A 14,830-nucleotide genomic window follows, 5' to 3' on the forward strand; every position below is an offset into this window, starting at 1 on the left:
TTCTTTTCACCAGAAGCTTTATCACTTTAATCATCCACGACCTCTTTTGCGACAATACATAAAATGAGTTAATTGCCGAAGCGCTTTAGCCACAAACACAAAAATAGGCACAAACCCCCGCCCCGTCATGACATCACAGCCAGTCTCTTTGGCCGAGCCTATGTTGGTTTATTTACTGTGTTGTTATAGACTCAAACGTCTGATTTAACTATCTGGGAATTTTGTTGTATTGTTTGTTTTTTTCGGAAATTATTTCGCTTGTTTAACCAAAGATAATTTTTGGTGCCTGATCGCTTGTAATTTGCGATTTAACATCATTGTGCACTCAAGTTCCTCATTGCAGAGATGTAACGTGAATATAAACATCGCTAAAGCTATTTAGCCACAAACACAAAAATAGAAATAAACCCCGCCCCCGCCATGACGTCAGAGTCTCGGTAGGTTTATTCATCGTGTTGTTACAGATTCAAACATTAGTTGGTTTATTTGTTTTCTTGTTATAAATTCAAACATTAGTTGGTTTATTTGTTTTCTTGTTATAAATTCAAACGTCTCATTTAAATATTTTTTTAAAAATAATCCCCCCCCCCTCGGAGCTCACAGGGCCCGCCCCCTGTCCTCTCTGCCCGGCAGCCTCCGCCTCTCCTCCCCGCTCCGTCTTCCACTCCGCTGTTGTTGCAGCCATTTTACTGTGGACCGTCGGCGCAGCGGCGGGCGGAGGATGCCGACACAGCCCCGGTAAAAGGTAATTCTGCCGCCACGTCCACCACTTTCACGCAGGTCGGTCACCGCAGGTTTCTGGTGGATTGAATCCGCCGGAGAAGCGGAGGAGAGCGGGGGTGGGAGGTCCAGCGACCGCGGCGGCGGCGGCAGTAGCGGCGGCGGAGAGAGCTTCAACTCACGGCAGAGGTTGAGAGTGTTTGTCGCTGCCACTTCTCAAGTCCGTGAGAAAAATGGCGGCGTCTTTCACCAAACCAATGAAAGTTGTAAATGAGCCTCTACGTGGAGACTACGTGAATTATGTAGCCGGCCACAGTTCAACAGTACCGGGAAGCAATCTTAGCGTTACTGTCGCGTCCATGTGGGGGCGCTCAAGAGCCAGCGAACAACTCAGAATTGCGCACATCTTGTAGCTTCACCCTCATTGGCTGGAGCGTTTCCCCAGCATGGCAGATTCTTTTTAGACGAGGTGACCTTAAGTGTCTTTTCTTTGTTCTCTTTACCCGAGTAAACATCTCAGTTAGCTTGTTTGGTAACGCATGTCACATTTCCATGAGAAGAATCCTTATTAACAACTTCCTAACTCTGAATTTTCCATTAAGCTGTGAGTTCACTGGCGATGACATTTTTTAAGAAATTGTGTAAATAGTGAAATGTTATTTTTTAAGTCACAGTAGAAAGTTGATATATTAAGTCCCCGTGTGTGTCTGAGGAAACTTCATCGGTCTCGTGTTTCATCCACTGTTGTTAAGCCTTTGCATTTCCAATATACGTTACTCGCTAGCTAGCTTACTTTGCTGTCGGTGAAGCCACAGAGGCTAACAACGATGTTGCCTAGCAAAGACATAATCCCTTGGACACCAATCAAACTGCACAAGTTCCGTTTTGAAAGCACCTGTACTGGTAATTTGATGCTGTCAATTTGTTTGTTTCTCTATCCCCATTATTGCCGGTGATATCTAGGGAAATGTGTTTTAAGCAGGGCTATAATAACTAATCGATTAAGATTGATTATATCAATATTTGGCAATACATTTCACCATTAAGTACTTGGTTCTTTGTCTTAACGCGCTGTGGCAGTGTGTTCGGGGGTGGTGATGTTGGATAATAAAAATCCAGCACATGACCAGATTCTAAGTCCAGACTTCTATTCCAACATGTAAACTTCACAATTACTGGATTCCCAATTGTGTTCAAAAGAATTCACTAGAGATGCTCAAAGTTCAATGTAGTAGAGTTTATGCTTCACAGGAGATAAACATGAGCTGGCTCCGCAACCAAACTGAAGAGTAAACTCGGTACTCTTATATAGCCCAAACTCACCTCCTTTCCTCCTGTCCCAAAAATAATTGTGTCATGTTTTCCAAAATCTGGAGTCTGTCTCCCCCTACTGGTCCCAATTTTTTTGGTGTCCAGACTTGTCTTAGATCTGGGGAGTCTTGGGGATTTGATGACTGCTGGGAAATCTTGGGGGTGTCAGACTGTTTTCTTATACATGTTATGCTGCACTAGATTTGTTGTTTGTTCTAGATTTGTAGAACGGGGTATATTGTATCCTTAACACAGAGTATATTTAATAAGAGCATTCTGTACACAGTACATATTTAACATGGGTTTTCCATGACAGTCAGCTAGCTAGCACCGTGTCTTGTGTTCACATGATGATGCTGTCTCGTCCTCGGAGTTAAGACCTTTTTTGAACTATCAGCTCCAAAAAGGAGCATACAAAGTAATATTCTCCCAAAAATCGTTGAAAATCCCTCCATGTGTTGTTGACGTCTTTTGTCTATTCGCAGACAGATAAAAAAAAAACACGCCGATGTCGGTGTGCTCTGTAATTCACTGTCAACTCAGGGACAAATCTGTATAGTTATTGCACGACAGAGAGAACTGCATTGAATGTTGCAGCTGAGACCATGAGGTCTGACTATTTGCATGAACAATAAAAAACGTTAGGGACCACAGTGCATGCAGTAGCTTGCTGTTGTGCAAGAACGCAGTAACTTGCACACACAGATGCACTCTGTCACGTGGTTGCTTTCTTAAATACCTTTGTACACACCAATGTGTTGTTTTAGTTTATTATGATACTGTGGCAGGAAGAAATTAGAAAATGGCGGGCCACCACCATCTGCATGTTTAATGGGAAACACTGAACATTATCTCACCCATGTTTGAAATTGTCCAGTCTAGTGTGTGGAACATCCACTGTCAGATAAACAATACAGAGTTGTACAAACTTACCTGATCAGAGATATCAGTCAGCAAGAACAATCCCTGGTTAGTAGGAGGACCAAATTTTTCCATAACAGAGCAGTCAGCTGTAAGAGCCCTGAACTTCTGCTTTAAACACTAGCTTTATGCCATTTTATTCTCTGCTCCAATTCAATGGGTAATGGACTGTCTTGTAGGAATTTGGTAATTTGTCTATAGTGTTGGGCAAAATGTCTTCCTCATTTTTTGAACATATATTCTTGGAAAATTTCAACTGATTGTGGATGTTTGCTTTGTCAGTGGTCTTGCATTTTGTTGGTTATTCTGCTATATTTAGGGCCAGAGCAGCAACAGTGTCAAGTACCCTATGGGGATTGCTCAGGTTATTATTAGGGCCCGAGCAGCTCAAAAAGCAAATTTTCTGCTTTGTGAATATGACATCTCGGGAACGCCTTGAGGGAATCCTTATGTGTAAACCATTTACTTGAAGTTGGATTTCATTTTGCTAGCCAAAGGTCACGGTGGCCTCATGAAGTATGCTAATGTTTTTTTGAACATAGTATCAGCTTCAGGGAATTTCTTTGAACTTGGTACAGACGTTCATTTGGAGGCAAAGATGAATTGATTAGATTTTGGTGCCTGGAGGTAAAAGGTCCAGGTCACTTTACACCCCAGTGAATGTGATATATCAGGACTGCTTGCAGGGAATTTCATTACATCTGGCACAATTCACTTTAACTACCCAATTCTAATCAGGTAACCCATAAGTCAAAGATCACTGTGACCTCTCAAACACATTTGGATGTAATATCTTTATTACATCCACAATAGTTCTTTCAATTTTGGTATACATCTTCACTTGGACTCATTAATTAACTGATTAGATGTCAGTGGACAAAGGTCAATGTCACGGTGGCCTCAAAACATATTTTTGCCTTTTGAATGTCATATCTCAAGATGTCCTGAGAGAATTGCATAAACATTTGATCAGTTGTCACTTGGATTCAAAGATAAAGTCATTACGTTTCAGTGACCTTATGTGAATCTGGAAACAAAACGTATGTTAAACTTTGTACACAAAAACTGCCCTGATTTATGGACGCTTACAGCCACAGTTTGGTAATTCTTGTTGTTCTAATTCTCTAATGTACCTTGAACTTGGTGGCTCCATTTTTGTTTTGACAAGCCATGTGAATCGGGGCACCTTACAACAATAGCTTTGTGCTTTTTTAAGTTAAATCAGTCAAGAAAGCAATGTACTATTTACAATGGACTAATATCCTGAATTTGGCATTAAAATGTAAGATCGTTATGAACAATGGGTTAATTTTTGCTTGCTCAAATAGCAACCTAAACAAAAGAACATGAGGCTTCACACATCATCACATGTGCAGCACTGAGGAGTACAGTACAGAATAGAATAGACATGTGCCTTTTTACACTTCTGCTGTCGAAAGACCGCTAATGTTGTGATTGGTGTTTCGTTGTTGAGGTGTGTACAGCTCTCACCTTCTCTTGTACTCTCTCTTACAAACTCATTGCCAGTTGCGTCACAGTCAGTCTGGCCATCGGCAGGGCTTGTAGATAGCCCACTACATCAGTAGCCAGGTGGTCCATCAAAACATCCATATAGTTTTTACCATCCTCTGCATGGAGGCAGACATCGGTGCTGCATCCAGTGCTCATGAGTGTATCACATACATGCTCATGGGACTATCACGAGAATTGATACATCAGAAATGGCAACATGTAGACATGCTGTCTGTTATCCCAGAGACCTACTATGGAGAATACTCACTAAGATTTCCAGTGGTCCAGGAATGTAAAGATGGTGCCTTGCTAGATTGGCCAACCTAGGGAAGTTTGTTTTGTTATATATATACTGCAGCCTAGTCATTTAGCACAGGTAGGCTGGCTCCTCCAGGATGGTACATCCATATGTGCGGTTGCAAGAAGGTTTGCTCTGCCTCCCAGCAGAGTTTTAAGAGCATGGAGGAAATACCAAGAGACTGGCCATGAGACGAGGAGAGCCGTACAGGGCTGGGCTGTAGAAGGGCATCCACCCAGCAGCAGGGCTGGTATCTGCTCCTTTGAGAGTAGTAGTAGTAGCAATAATCGTGAAAATCTTGAAACCATGTTATTTCCCCTGACAATAATTGTGGCACCAAAATGTCATATTGTGACATCCCTAGTAGCAGTGATGAAATTCATGCAAGTTTTAATTTTTTACTTTGATTTTCAGTGTGGATTCCACTCCAGACAGAAAATGTATTGATTCCAAAAAGAGGCCTGGATTTGTCTTTTTATGCCTCCGTGCAGTTATGCCTTCAAGTACATCACAGCAATATTTTAAGGTCATTAATTTAAGTGGCAACAGTTTAATTTGGTGGTTACATTACACTTTAAGAAGGCACATTGGAAGTATGTTTTTTTGTGTCGTTATTTTGTCAGTGCAGTGTGGGGTGATAATGTCTTGTTTTCTGTCAGGTTTATTGACTGATGTATTCTGGGTGAAAAATCTGTCATTATTGAAGTTGTTGGATAATTGGAAACTCGGCATCTTTATCCTTGGTTATTACAAAAGTCCAGTCCATGACTTTATGGCGATCATGCCAGCACCAAGCTTTAGACATGAGTATCATGTGTTAAAGTAACGCACAGTTAAGTCTTTTGTCTCAGTGCTTGCTCGGTTTTGTAGTACATTTTAAACTTGCATTAAAAAACTGTTCTACCTTGAACTAAAAACACTGTTAATTTGTGACTATGAATCCAATAGGGGAGGGTCTGCGTTTATCTGACACTGATAAAGACTTTTCTCCCACACAGTGTTACACATCAATGATGCAGCATCAATAATGCAGTCTATCCAAAGCTGTCAATCAGAAACTCCAACACACACACACTCTCTAAACCCCTGAAACCCACCAGCCCTTACCCTCCACTCATCCCACTTCAGTCACTTTAATGTAGAGACTTCCTGTAAGCATTGCACAGTCATTTTGAATCATGGGAAGTTGTCTTGTTTACAGTCGCAACATGGAACCTGTCTAGATTGTTCAACAGTAAATGTCTCCTTTGTTTTTCTCTTCCTTCTTCTCTCTCTCCCTTCTAGTCGTCTATCTTTCCTCCTCCCTTTCCCTGTACTTACTTATTTTCACTGTTGGAAGAATATGATTATATACAACTAGCGGTGGAAGCTGTCTACTCAACAGCTTTACCTATGTACCTTTGACTCAGTGGCTACACGATAAATCATTGGTACAATAGGCTAGTAAGTCCAATGAACCTTGGGAAAAGGAAGCCCTTAGACCGAAGACATTGGTAAATAGGCTACTTATACCATAGGAGGCTAGGTGGCTACTCGATTTTAAGGCACCAAAACAGAGCTTGCATAGCAACTGAGTGTGAGACATATTACCAGGTAAAACCTAGGATGAAAGACACCCTTTGATTTATGATGGCGGCCATTTTTCTTTTTCGTGTTTTGTCTTTTTATTTTATATGTTTTTTGCTAATAAAACCGTTGTTTAATAGAATCATTTGTTGTTGAGTCGTCTGTGGCAACGCACCAAGCATATAGTTTTCTTCAGCTTTTTTCTGCCGGAGGAGGATTCCAGGGTTTGGTTTCTCCAGTCCCAAAGGTCCTGTTAGCCTCGGCAGCTAACGTTGCTCATTGTGATTAAAGGTATAAAGGCCCAGGTGTGGGGAACTGAGCAAGGGCCACTGTGGCTTCTGTGTGTCAGCTCCGAGTAATGAGCCAGCTGGGGTCATTCTCTCAGTAGGTTTGGAGCTTTAGCTTTTCTTTGTATTTGCTGGGTTGTTGTCTGCTGGTCTGATCATGTGAGGTGTCTGATTACATTGCTGCTGACAGCAAACTAGCTTCTTCTCCAAGCAGTAATCCACCCAATAGAAATCTACACCCTTTGTGTTTAAAGCTTCAGTAGTACATGTTCATTCATCTCATTTAATGAGGAGCAGGAGAGTCATTGGTCAGACAGAACCAGGGGAAATGATTGTGATGATAGAGAAATGTTCGGAAAAGACAAAAAAATGTCTGCACTTATAAATTCAAAAACTAGAGTCGTACTCTGTAGAGTGCATATCACTGCTAGCAATGGTTGTCTTATTTAACCCCATTTAAATGTGCTAGATCTAGATTCTGATTGGGATTTACTTCAAATTGCTTTTATATATATCCAGGAATTATTTTAGGGGAATTGGTTAGGAAATTCACTTTCTCAAGAAAAACACAGGCCTCTCCTCATTCCAGAACCACCCCAAAATTAAACTCCATGTTCCATCATTGAAAGTTTCATGGAAATCCGTTAAGAAATCAATTTTTGTTATAAAATCCCCCAAAATTATTATTGTTACTGATGACAAACATTCAAATTAGCTGGATGATAAATTAATTGTCTCCGTTTGATTTGGCTTTTTGTTGGGATTGTTTTCTATCTTGAAAGGCATTATATAAACAAACCTTACTTTTGAACTACCGGTTTTCATTTCATCTCATTCAATAACAGGCATCTAAGGAATATAAGGTTGCATAGCAAATACTCTTGTTTTAAATGCAGTTCCTAACCAAATGCGGTTTTCTCTTAACAGGACTATAAACATGGCTGACGCGGGAAAAGGTCCCGTGGTTGGCCGGCCATCAGCATTTGCGAATGAAGAGCGGAGGGCTGTTCATTCCTGGTCCCGGATCTCGTCAGCGGGGCACAACGTCCTTCTGGATGCTCTAAAGATCCTCAGTCCAATGTCTCATGACTTCTCGTGCACGGAGGAGTTAGTCAACTTCCTTCACGAGCTGAGCGAGGAGGGCCACAAGCCCCTTGTGCTGAGCAGCAAGGACGTCTACAGATATCGCTCCTGCACAAACCAACTCTTAACTGTAGATATGCTGAAGCCACCCAACAAGAACGTTAGACCGACAGCCAAGAGAAGGGGAAGGAGGCCTATGACCAAAAAGAGAGAGGTACACCCATCCTGGAACACTTCTGAGAAGAGACCCATAATTCAAGGGGTCCGCCCACCAGAGCTACTTGTGGACCATCCCACCATTGTCGGCAGTAGGACCCCCATTCGGACTGCAGAGATGTCGCGGACACTGCAGGTGCAGCCATGTCTCAGATTGACCAACATTGAAGGCCTGTCGGGATTCCACACGGCCAGACTCCAGATCCACACTACCTGGGACTCGTCCTCTGAGGCACCCTCTGTTGCCTTTTCACAGCAACAGCACCCTCCAACCCTTTCAGGAATACCTTTGCAGCCTTCTCAGAATGGTGGTGGGGCGCCCACCAAAGCTGTGGCCTTGTTTAGTCAGAAGAGCCTGTCCTGCCCTATCCGACTTGATGGTGCCCTCATTGGAGATTCAGCACCAGTCTTCTACGCTAATGGTATGGCGTTTCCACAGACTCACACAGAGCTGACCAGCAATGGCTTCCACAGGGGTAGTCAGGGCTCCAACGAACTAAACAGCCCGGCCCGGCAGAGAAATGGCTGGAAGGACAAGAACAGTTTCAGATGGAAAGTGATAAAGGTGGACGACTCTCGGTCGGTAGCCGAGGCTCGCAGAAAAGCGCAGAAGATCCTACAGGTCAATCTTTCGCCAGTGATTCAGATCCAACCTCTCAATCACGTCTTGAGAGACTTTAGATACCAGAATAACTGACAGTTCTCCCCAAACCCTCACACATTGTGTCCTAGCAGATGTTAGTGTTTTACGTCCATTAGCCTCTACCTGGCTGAGCCCCAGTGTTCATAGCAGACATCATACATGGGTTTTTGTGATATCTGCTGAATGTTGGAGGTAAAGAAATTACTCTTATTGTGGAAGTTCTTGTTCCTGACAGGTGCACCTGGGAAAGAAAGGTGTTTGAATTTGGATGAGGCTTTTTCTGGGAAATGTCGATTGGAAGAATGCCGGTACATTGTCACTGTCAACATAATATGCTGAGTTGACAATTATAATGTACCATATACACAAAGCTAAAGCTAACCATCATTCTGCCCAGGTGAACTGGCAACTAGCTAATGTTTGTGGTGACTTTATGGGCACAGCATTTAGGTCAAAGGTGAATTTTCTGTCCTTAAACAAGGCACTTGGTGTGACGAGTGCTCCAAGAGCATTTATGCAGTTACAAGCTAGTTGAAGAACAGCACCATTGTTCCAAAGTGTTTTTACATGCATTGCTTATAAACAGTGCTCTCACTCTGTGGGGCCCAACTATCCATAGCAAAGAAAGAATTAATGGCAGAATAGGACGATCCCACTTCACACCCAGATAACTGGTGAATGAACGAGGCAGGTATGCAAACTCTTCAGATGAGCAGATGTGATTGTTGGTTGGTTCTGGGAAAACAATTAAACTTAATTAAAAGGTGGGGGGAGTTTAGTTTGTCTTCCTTTTTTGTATTTTTGTTGTTTCCACTGGAAATGAAGAAGGCTCTTGGAGTGAGTAGAGCAGGGAATCTAACCCATGGCACACAGATAGATACCTCGACGAACCGCAGTTCTTCAGAAAGTGTTACATTGGTTTATCTTATTCACACATCGAGAAAAAAATACAGATTACAGAGTAATTTTGACTTTTGGGAATATTTTATGCCAGGTTCTTGTTAAAATACTTTAGAGATAAATTGTTAGAAGAGACAGAGAATTCGGAAATGAAAAAAACCTTGCTTCATTCTGAAAGAGGTCTGTTTTCTCAATATTAATCTTCATCTGAGAATATCTTGATTGTGATATCTGAGTTTCTTCCCCACATTGTTGCTTTACCGTCAAAAGTATAAAATGGAATAACATTAAATATTGAAAATGTGCACTCGAGCTGCTGCCGTCTTTGCACTTAACAGGCAACTAACGTCAGTCGGACTCTTGATGATTCGAGACATTTGGCTGATATATTTGTGGTTACATTTTGTTAACTTGAGCATCAGGCCTGTTTATTTCCTCTCAACTTAACTTTGAAGCTGCAGCATATTGATGTTTTATCTTCCATCAGAGTTGCTGCAGAGAATTGCCCAACAAAGGCTAGGCTGTGGTTTCTTGAATTCTTCTGCCGTGATACGACTGTTGTGACTCTTCTTAAGATTAAAAAAAGCACTTTGAGTGTGGCAGTGATTTCATCGTCACTTGTTCCAGATCCTGAAAGTATTTTCGTTTGCTGCAGCTTGTTGAAAATATTCCCTCAAATTAAGTTTCACTTTCAGTCAACCTACACTGGTTTTTGCTACTGGTGCTAACTTTGCCATGTAGGTGCTGAATAAAGTGACTGGCACTAATGTCCTGTTTCACCTCTACTGGTTCAGATTGGAGTGTTAAAGAGGAATGACTTCCTGTGAATTATTCTTTGAGGGACCGATGTGATCTTTGAGTGCTGCTGCCCCCTGCAGGTTGTGATGAGAATGCCAAACCGCCTTGTGTGCTTTCCGAAGGGTTCCTACTGTGAGGAACAGCCAGATCTCTTGATGTCCAAATATAACGACTAAACCAACATTAGGTCAGTGAATCTTGGAAGGTCTTGCATTTCAAAAATCATGAAATTGATGCCATAGAAAATAAAATTGGATTTCCAAACATTGATGTAAATACGGGTTACAAATAATTAATTTGATTCGCTGAGGAAACCTGCTTTCAGTTTTGAAAACACTGTTCTTTAATAAGAAAACTGTTTCTCTGTTGGACCTGACACCACATCAGTGTTTGGTGCTCACTTTGGATTTTTGTATGTCCGATGAATTTTAGGTTCTGGAGGAGGCTCGTTGTCTCCTCGTATCCTTCTGTCTTTAGCCATGTTCATGCCCTCCAACAACTCCCTTTTGTAGATCTTCTTTCTGTTAGTCTTGTTTGTGCAACACTTGTATGATATTGTATTTCCTACATGATCTTTGAAAACCTTTTGTTAAATAAAAAATATTTAAAAATAAATTGCACAATATTTTCCTCTGATACATTTTCCAGAACATGTTGACTTCAGCAGGCACAGTACTGAATCTGATCTAATGCTGAAAACAATATCGTGATCACATTGTTTATTTTTGTGGACGTATGACTCAACAAGCCATAAGTTGTGTCATTGGGCTGTTGTTGAGCATCTGGGGAATAAATAAACTGCTTCATGAACTGGTTGGAACTTTGGGTTTGACAGCTATCATGCTAACGGCACAGTTGAGTCAGTGGTGACTTGGTGATTAGTTTGAAATGAATCCTGAAGTGAATGGACATGTTGGACTGTTGCTGGTTCTAAAAGAAAAATCACGTTTGTAGTTCTTGAAGTAGAATGAATGTTATTATATTCATGTCGTGGGCCACTGGAAATCAGCATGAACAAAACCAACAAATGGATGCTGATGTGACTTTGGATCGTTGACCTGATGAATTATATTTAAGGAATAATTTTTAATTATCCCTTTAAATTAAAATGTGGTTTTGAGTTTGCAGGTGTAGGGCTTTTCTAATACCAACATTCTGTTTGATCCCACCACAATGTTTACAGATTTCTATAAAGTGTTGATTCTCTAGTGAGTCCACGGATACTTGATCCGGTTACCAGCCGGTTTGGTAAATGGAGTCAAAAGTAGACCAACGTTTTCCCTGGTCGTTCTCTGGGTGTTCACCGTTTCTTACAACAAGAACTTCTCCAGGAACCGAGAAACATTTTACTAAACTAAAGAAAATTTTTTTGAAGAAGAACTTGTCTAAAATGAGTTCCTGTCCTTCCTAGCTTGTTCTCTGACGGTAGAACTCGCTGAAGACCTTGATGCCTACAAACCTGCAGACCACCACTAAACAACAATGGCAGAACTTGTGAATTTATTCACCTTCATGTATTTTTATTGGAGCATCAATTTGGATAAAAGAGTAAATTAATTAAAGTTTTTTTTTTCTAGCTGAGCGGGAGCACATCTCAACAAATTTGACTAACTTCCTTTTAGTCCTCAGAAAATGATATCTTCTATACTGCCCAGCTAAGCCTAGCTAGCTGACGTTAGCATACACTGGCGCAAAACTAACATACTTAACTTATAAATTGTAATCAGTACATGGACCATTACTAGCCGTAAGACTTAGAAACAATAAATTCCCGTAAGCTGTTTTCAGGCATGAACTCTGGATGATGTCTGCAGAATTCCATCTGGAGTTTCTCCAGAGGTTCCATCCACCCATCTGTGAACGACTCATGAAAAGAACTCAAGATGGAAACCGCATCGTCAAGTGGCAGCATTGAGATGTGAGAACATCTCTACCCAGTTAGAGCAGAGTATGTAAATTATGTGTTAATCACACACATGGCCGCAAGCTTCGGGCTCATGAGACACGACAGGGAGAGCGACGGATTGAGATGAGCTGCTCGGTTTCTCCTCCACCTCTTTGTCTCAGTCAGGAATTCAGACGTGAGCTATCGTCACCGTTTTTAATGAGGTCCGCGGTGACGGCGAGGCAGCCAGCAGCACTGGAGGTCAGAGTTCCTGATCTTCTACACCTCCCACTCCTCCAACCGCTTCTTCCCCCACAGTGTTGACTCTCAGGCAAAACCTTTTCCAATCTGCTCTCCTCTGCCGCCAGCACCGCAGCTCAGCTCTTTGTATGTTGGGGGGGAGGGAGCTCAGCATGTGGAGAAGCAGCTGGAACCTCCACAACTGTTCGCTCTCCATTTTGGAAAGGTTGCCTCATCACAGCTACTCTCAATGTGGCTCATATATTTAGAATCACACTGCTCCATGTGTCCTCGTGAGCATTGATTTCTTCACATGGACGACAGAGGGAGGAGGTCAGGCTTGTTTTTTTGTGTCTTGAATGTCAGCAGCGGAGAAGTAAGGCTATTTTAAGTGAAGGTCTACAGAGTGACAGAGCGTTTGGGGGTTTTCGGCGCAAGCTAGCGTTCAATGCAGCAGAACAACAAAGTCTCATACAGTGAGATCAGAGCAGCCGAGGAGGGGAGGACATTTCCATCATAAACAACATGGCTGCTTTCACACTGGCTGTGTCAACACGTTTCTTGTGTTTGAACATTTCTGTTTCAGACGTAGAAGCCAATAACACAAGGACACTGACCCAGAGGTTTGTGGTTTTCGAGAAAATTAAAAAAATATTTGATAAAAAAATATTTCTGTTTGCAAAGAAATTACGGAAATCCAAGAAAGGATTGTTATTTCATTTGTTATTAAAACAGATACAGGGTTGGATGATGTGGAGTTTTTGGCTTTAAAAGCTAATTATCACTAAAATGTTAAATGATTAACTTCAACAAAACCCAATAATTTTAATATCAATTTATTTCAGATTATTAGCCAAACAAGTAGTGTGACGAACTGTGTAATAGATTATTAAATTTCACAGACATTTAGATAAAACATCGTTTATAACACGAGTATATATTAAAACCAGGAACATCAGGAACACATTAGTTCATTTTGGCTCCTTTGTTGTTCCTTTGATGTGGCTGCAGCAAACTGATGCAACATTTTATTTTTGCTGTCTGTTGTTGCCCATGACGACGTCAGATCATTTGCTGTCTGTGATGGTCGGTGGTTTGAACGGAATCAGACGAGTCTGCAGTGATGTCCTTCTCACAGCCCCTCGTGTCATTAAGCTGTTTCATGACCACATCGGCACTTTCAGAACTTCAGTAGTGAAAAACATCATCAGAGATCGATGATTAAAAAAAGCAGCGGGCAGACAGACAGAGTCAAACGTCATCTCAGAGACTGATTTGAAATGTTGGTGGACATGGTGGTTGGAGGAAACGCAGCTGCTGCAGTGCGACAGTAGTTTGTGTTCAGGGGTTGAGGCTGATGTTCTTCAAACTGTTTGATCCTTCTGAAGATCTAATTTAAGAGCAGCTCACAAATATCATTTCTTCCCTAAAAGAACGTCCTCTTGGACATTTGTCAGGGACTATCTTCAGAGGCGGATTAATACATGTTTCTTGCTCTTGTGAGTTCTTCCAGCAGCAGGTGTCACTGAGTCAAAATAAGGCACAGTGTGTTTAATGAAGATTCATTTATTGGTGTGTTTTTAACCGTTTGTGAAACAAAGCAATTCTGTGGACAGAGGAATTAAATATAAAATACATCTGCATTTATCTGTGAATTCACAACCTGCTCTCAGCTGAGTTTCATAATTTTCACACATGAACTCTCTGGAATCTGGAAAATTGGGTGCAGACTTGCTCATTGTGAATTTTCCTGCTGTATTCTCTGGAGGCCTCACTCACACATTTTCTGGACTTTCTACTCAGGGGCAGCAAAAGTTGTGGAAAATATCTGTAGGAATTGACTGTGACATTTGCTAATAAACAGGAAAATGTCCGGACTTCAGTTCGTGTCTAGAATCTGTTAGTCGGGATACTCTTAGCCCATATCCCATCCTTCCAACAAGTTTCATGGAAATGTGTTCAGTAGTTTTTACATAATCCTGTTGATAAACAAACTGTTTTGTATATTTTGTCCCAGGTCGTGGGATCTTCAGGAGTTGTACAAGTGTACACAGCAAATCCAGTTGCTTGCATGTACAACTCCTGAAGATCTGAGCTGAAAGAGCCACAGAAACACTTTCACTTCATTTGATTGATTACTGAAAAAGATAGTTTTTCATTTCAGCAAACTGACAACTCGTATTTCTTAGTTGGATATAGATGAACTGTCCAAAGCTGAACCATGATGAAGTCTATAGGTTATTGTGGTTTGTACACAGCTCCAGTTGTTCTGTTTCAACTGGTTTCACTGGTCCAGATCCAGAATCTTTGGAGGTTCTTCAGGTTCCCCTTCCAGACTGGAGTCCTGCAGGAAGGAGAGAAATAGATCAAACCAGGAAACCGACACTAATAATTACACTTCAGTGTGCAGCGCTGTTCACGATCCTCTCATTGAATTCTCCACCACACAG

The 14,830-nt window shown here is 41.6% G+C and overlaps 2 protein-coding genes across 2 annotated transcripts in view; one reads left to right on the top strand and one right to left on the bottom strand.

Annotated features, from left to right (window-relative positions):
- Positions 1–586: 586 nt before the first annotated feature.
- ccdc71 (coiled-coil domain containing 71) lies at positions 587–10,870 on the top strand. The gene is made up of 2 exons (XM_020096876.2): positions 587–745; positions 7,543–10,870. Exon 2 carries the CDS (start codon positions 7,553–7,555, stop codon positions 8,609–8,611), a length of 1,059 nt encoding a protein of 352 aa, XP_019952435.1. The 5' UTR covers positions 587–745; positions 7,543–7,552; the 3' UTR covers positions 8,612–10,870.
- A 2,330-nt stretch (positions 10,871–13,200) lies between these two features.
- Positions 13,201–14,830, bottom strand: part of stab1 (stabilin 1) — a 44,594-nt gene continuing 42,964 nt past the window's right edge. Inside the window, exon 70 of the mRNA XM_020096853.2 lies at positions 13,201–14,724. Within this exon, the coding sequence (XP_019952412.2) occupies positions 14,665–14,724 (60 nt within the window). The 3' untranslated portion in view covers positions 13,201–14,664. The remainder of the gene's footprint in view (positions 14,725–14,830) is intronic.

The sequence above is a fragment of the Paralichthys olivaceus genome, chromosome 2, assembly GCF_024713975.1.
Source record: "Paralichthys olivaceus isolate ysfri-2021 chromosome 2, ASM2471397v2, whole genome shotgun sequence".
Taxonomy (NCBI): Eukaryota; Metazoa; Chordata; class Actinopteri; order Pleuronectiformes; family Paralichthyidae; genus Paralichthys; species Paralichthys olivaceus.

What these genes read in the sequence shown, in the direction of transcription:
- ccdc71 (XM_020096876.2), top strand. Translation starts at nt 7,553, where the DNA reads ATGGCTGACGCGGGAAAAGGTCCCGTGGTTGGCCGGCCATCAGCATTT.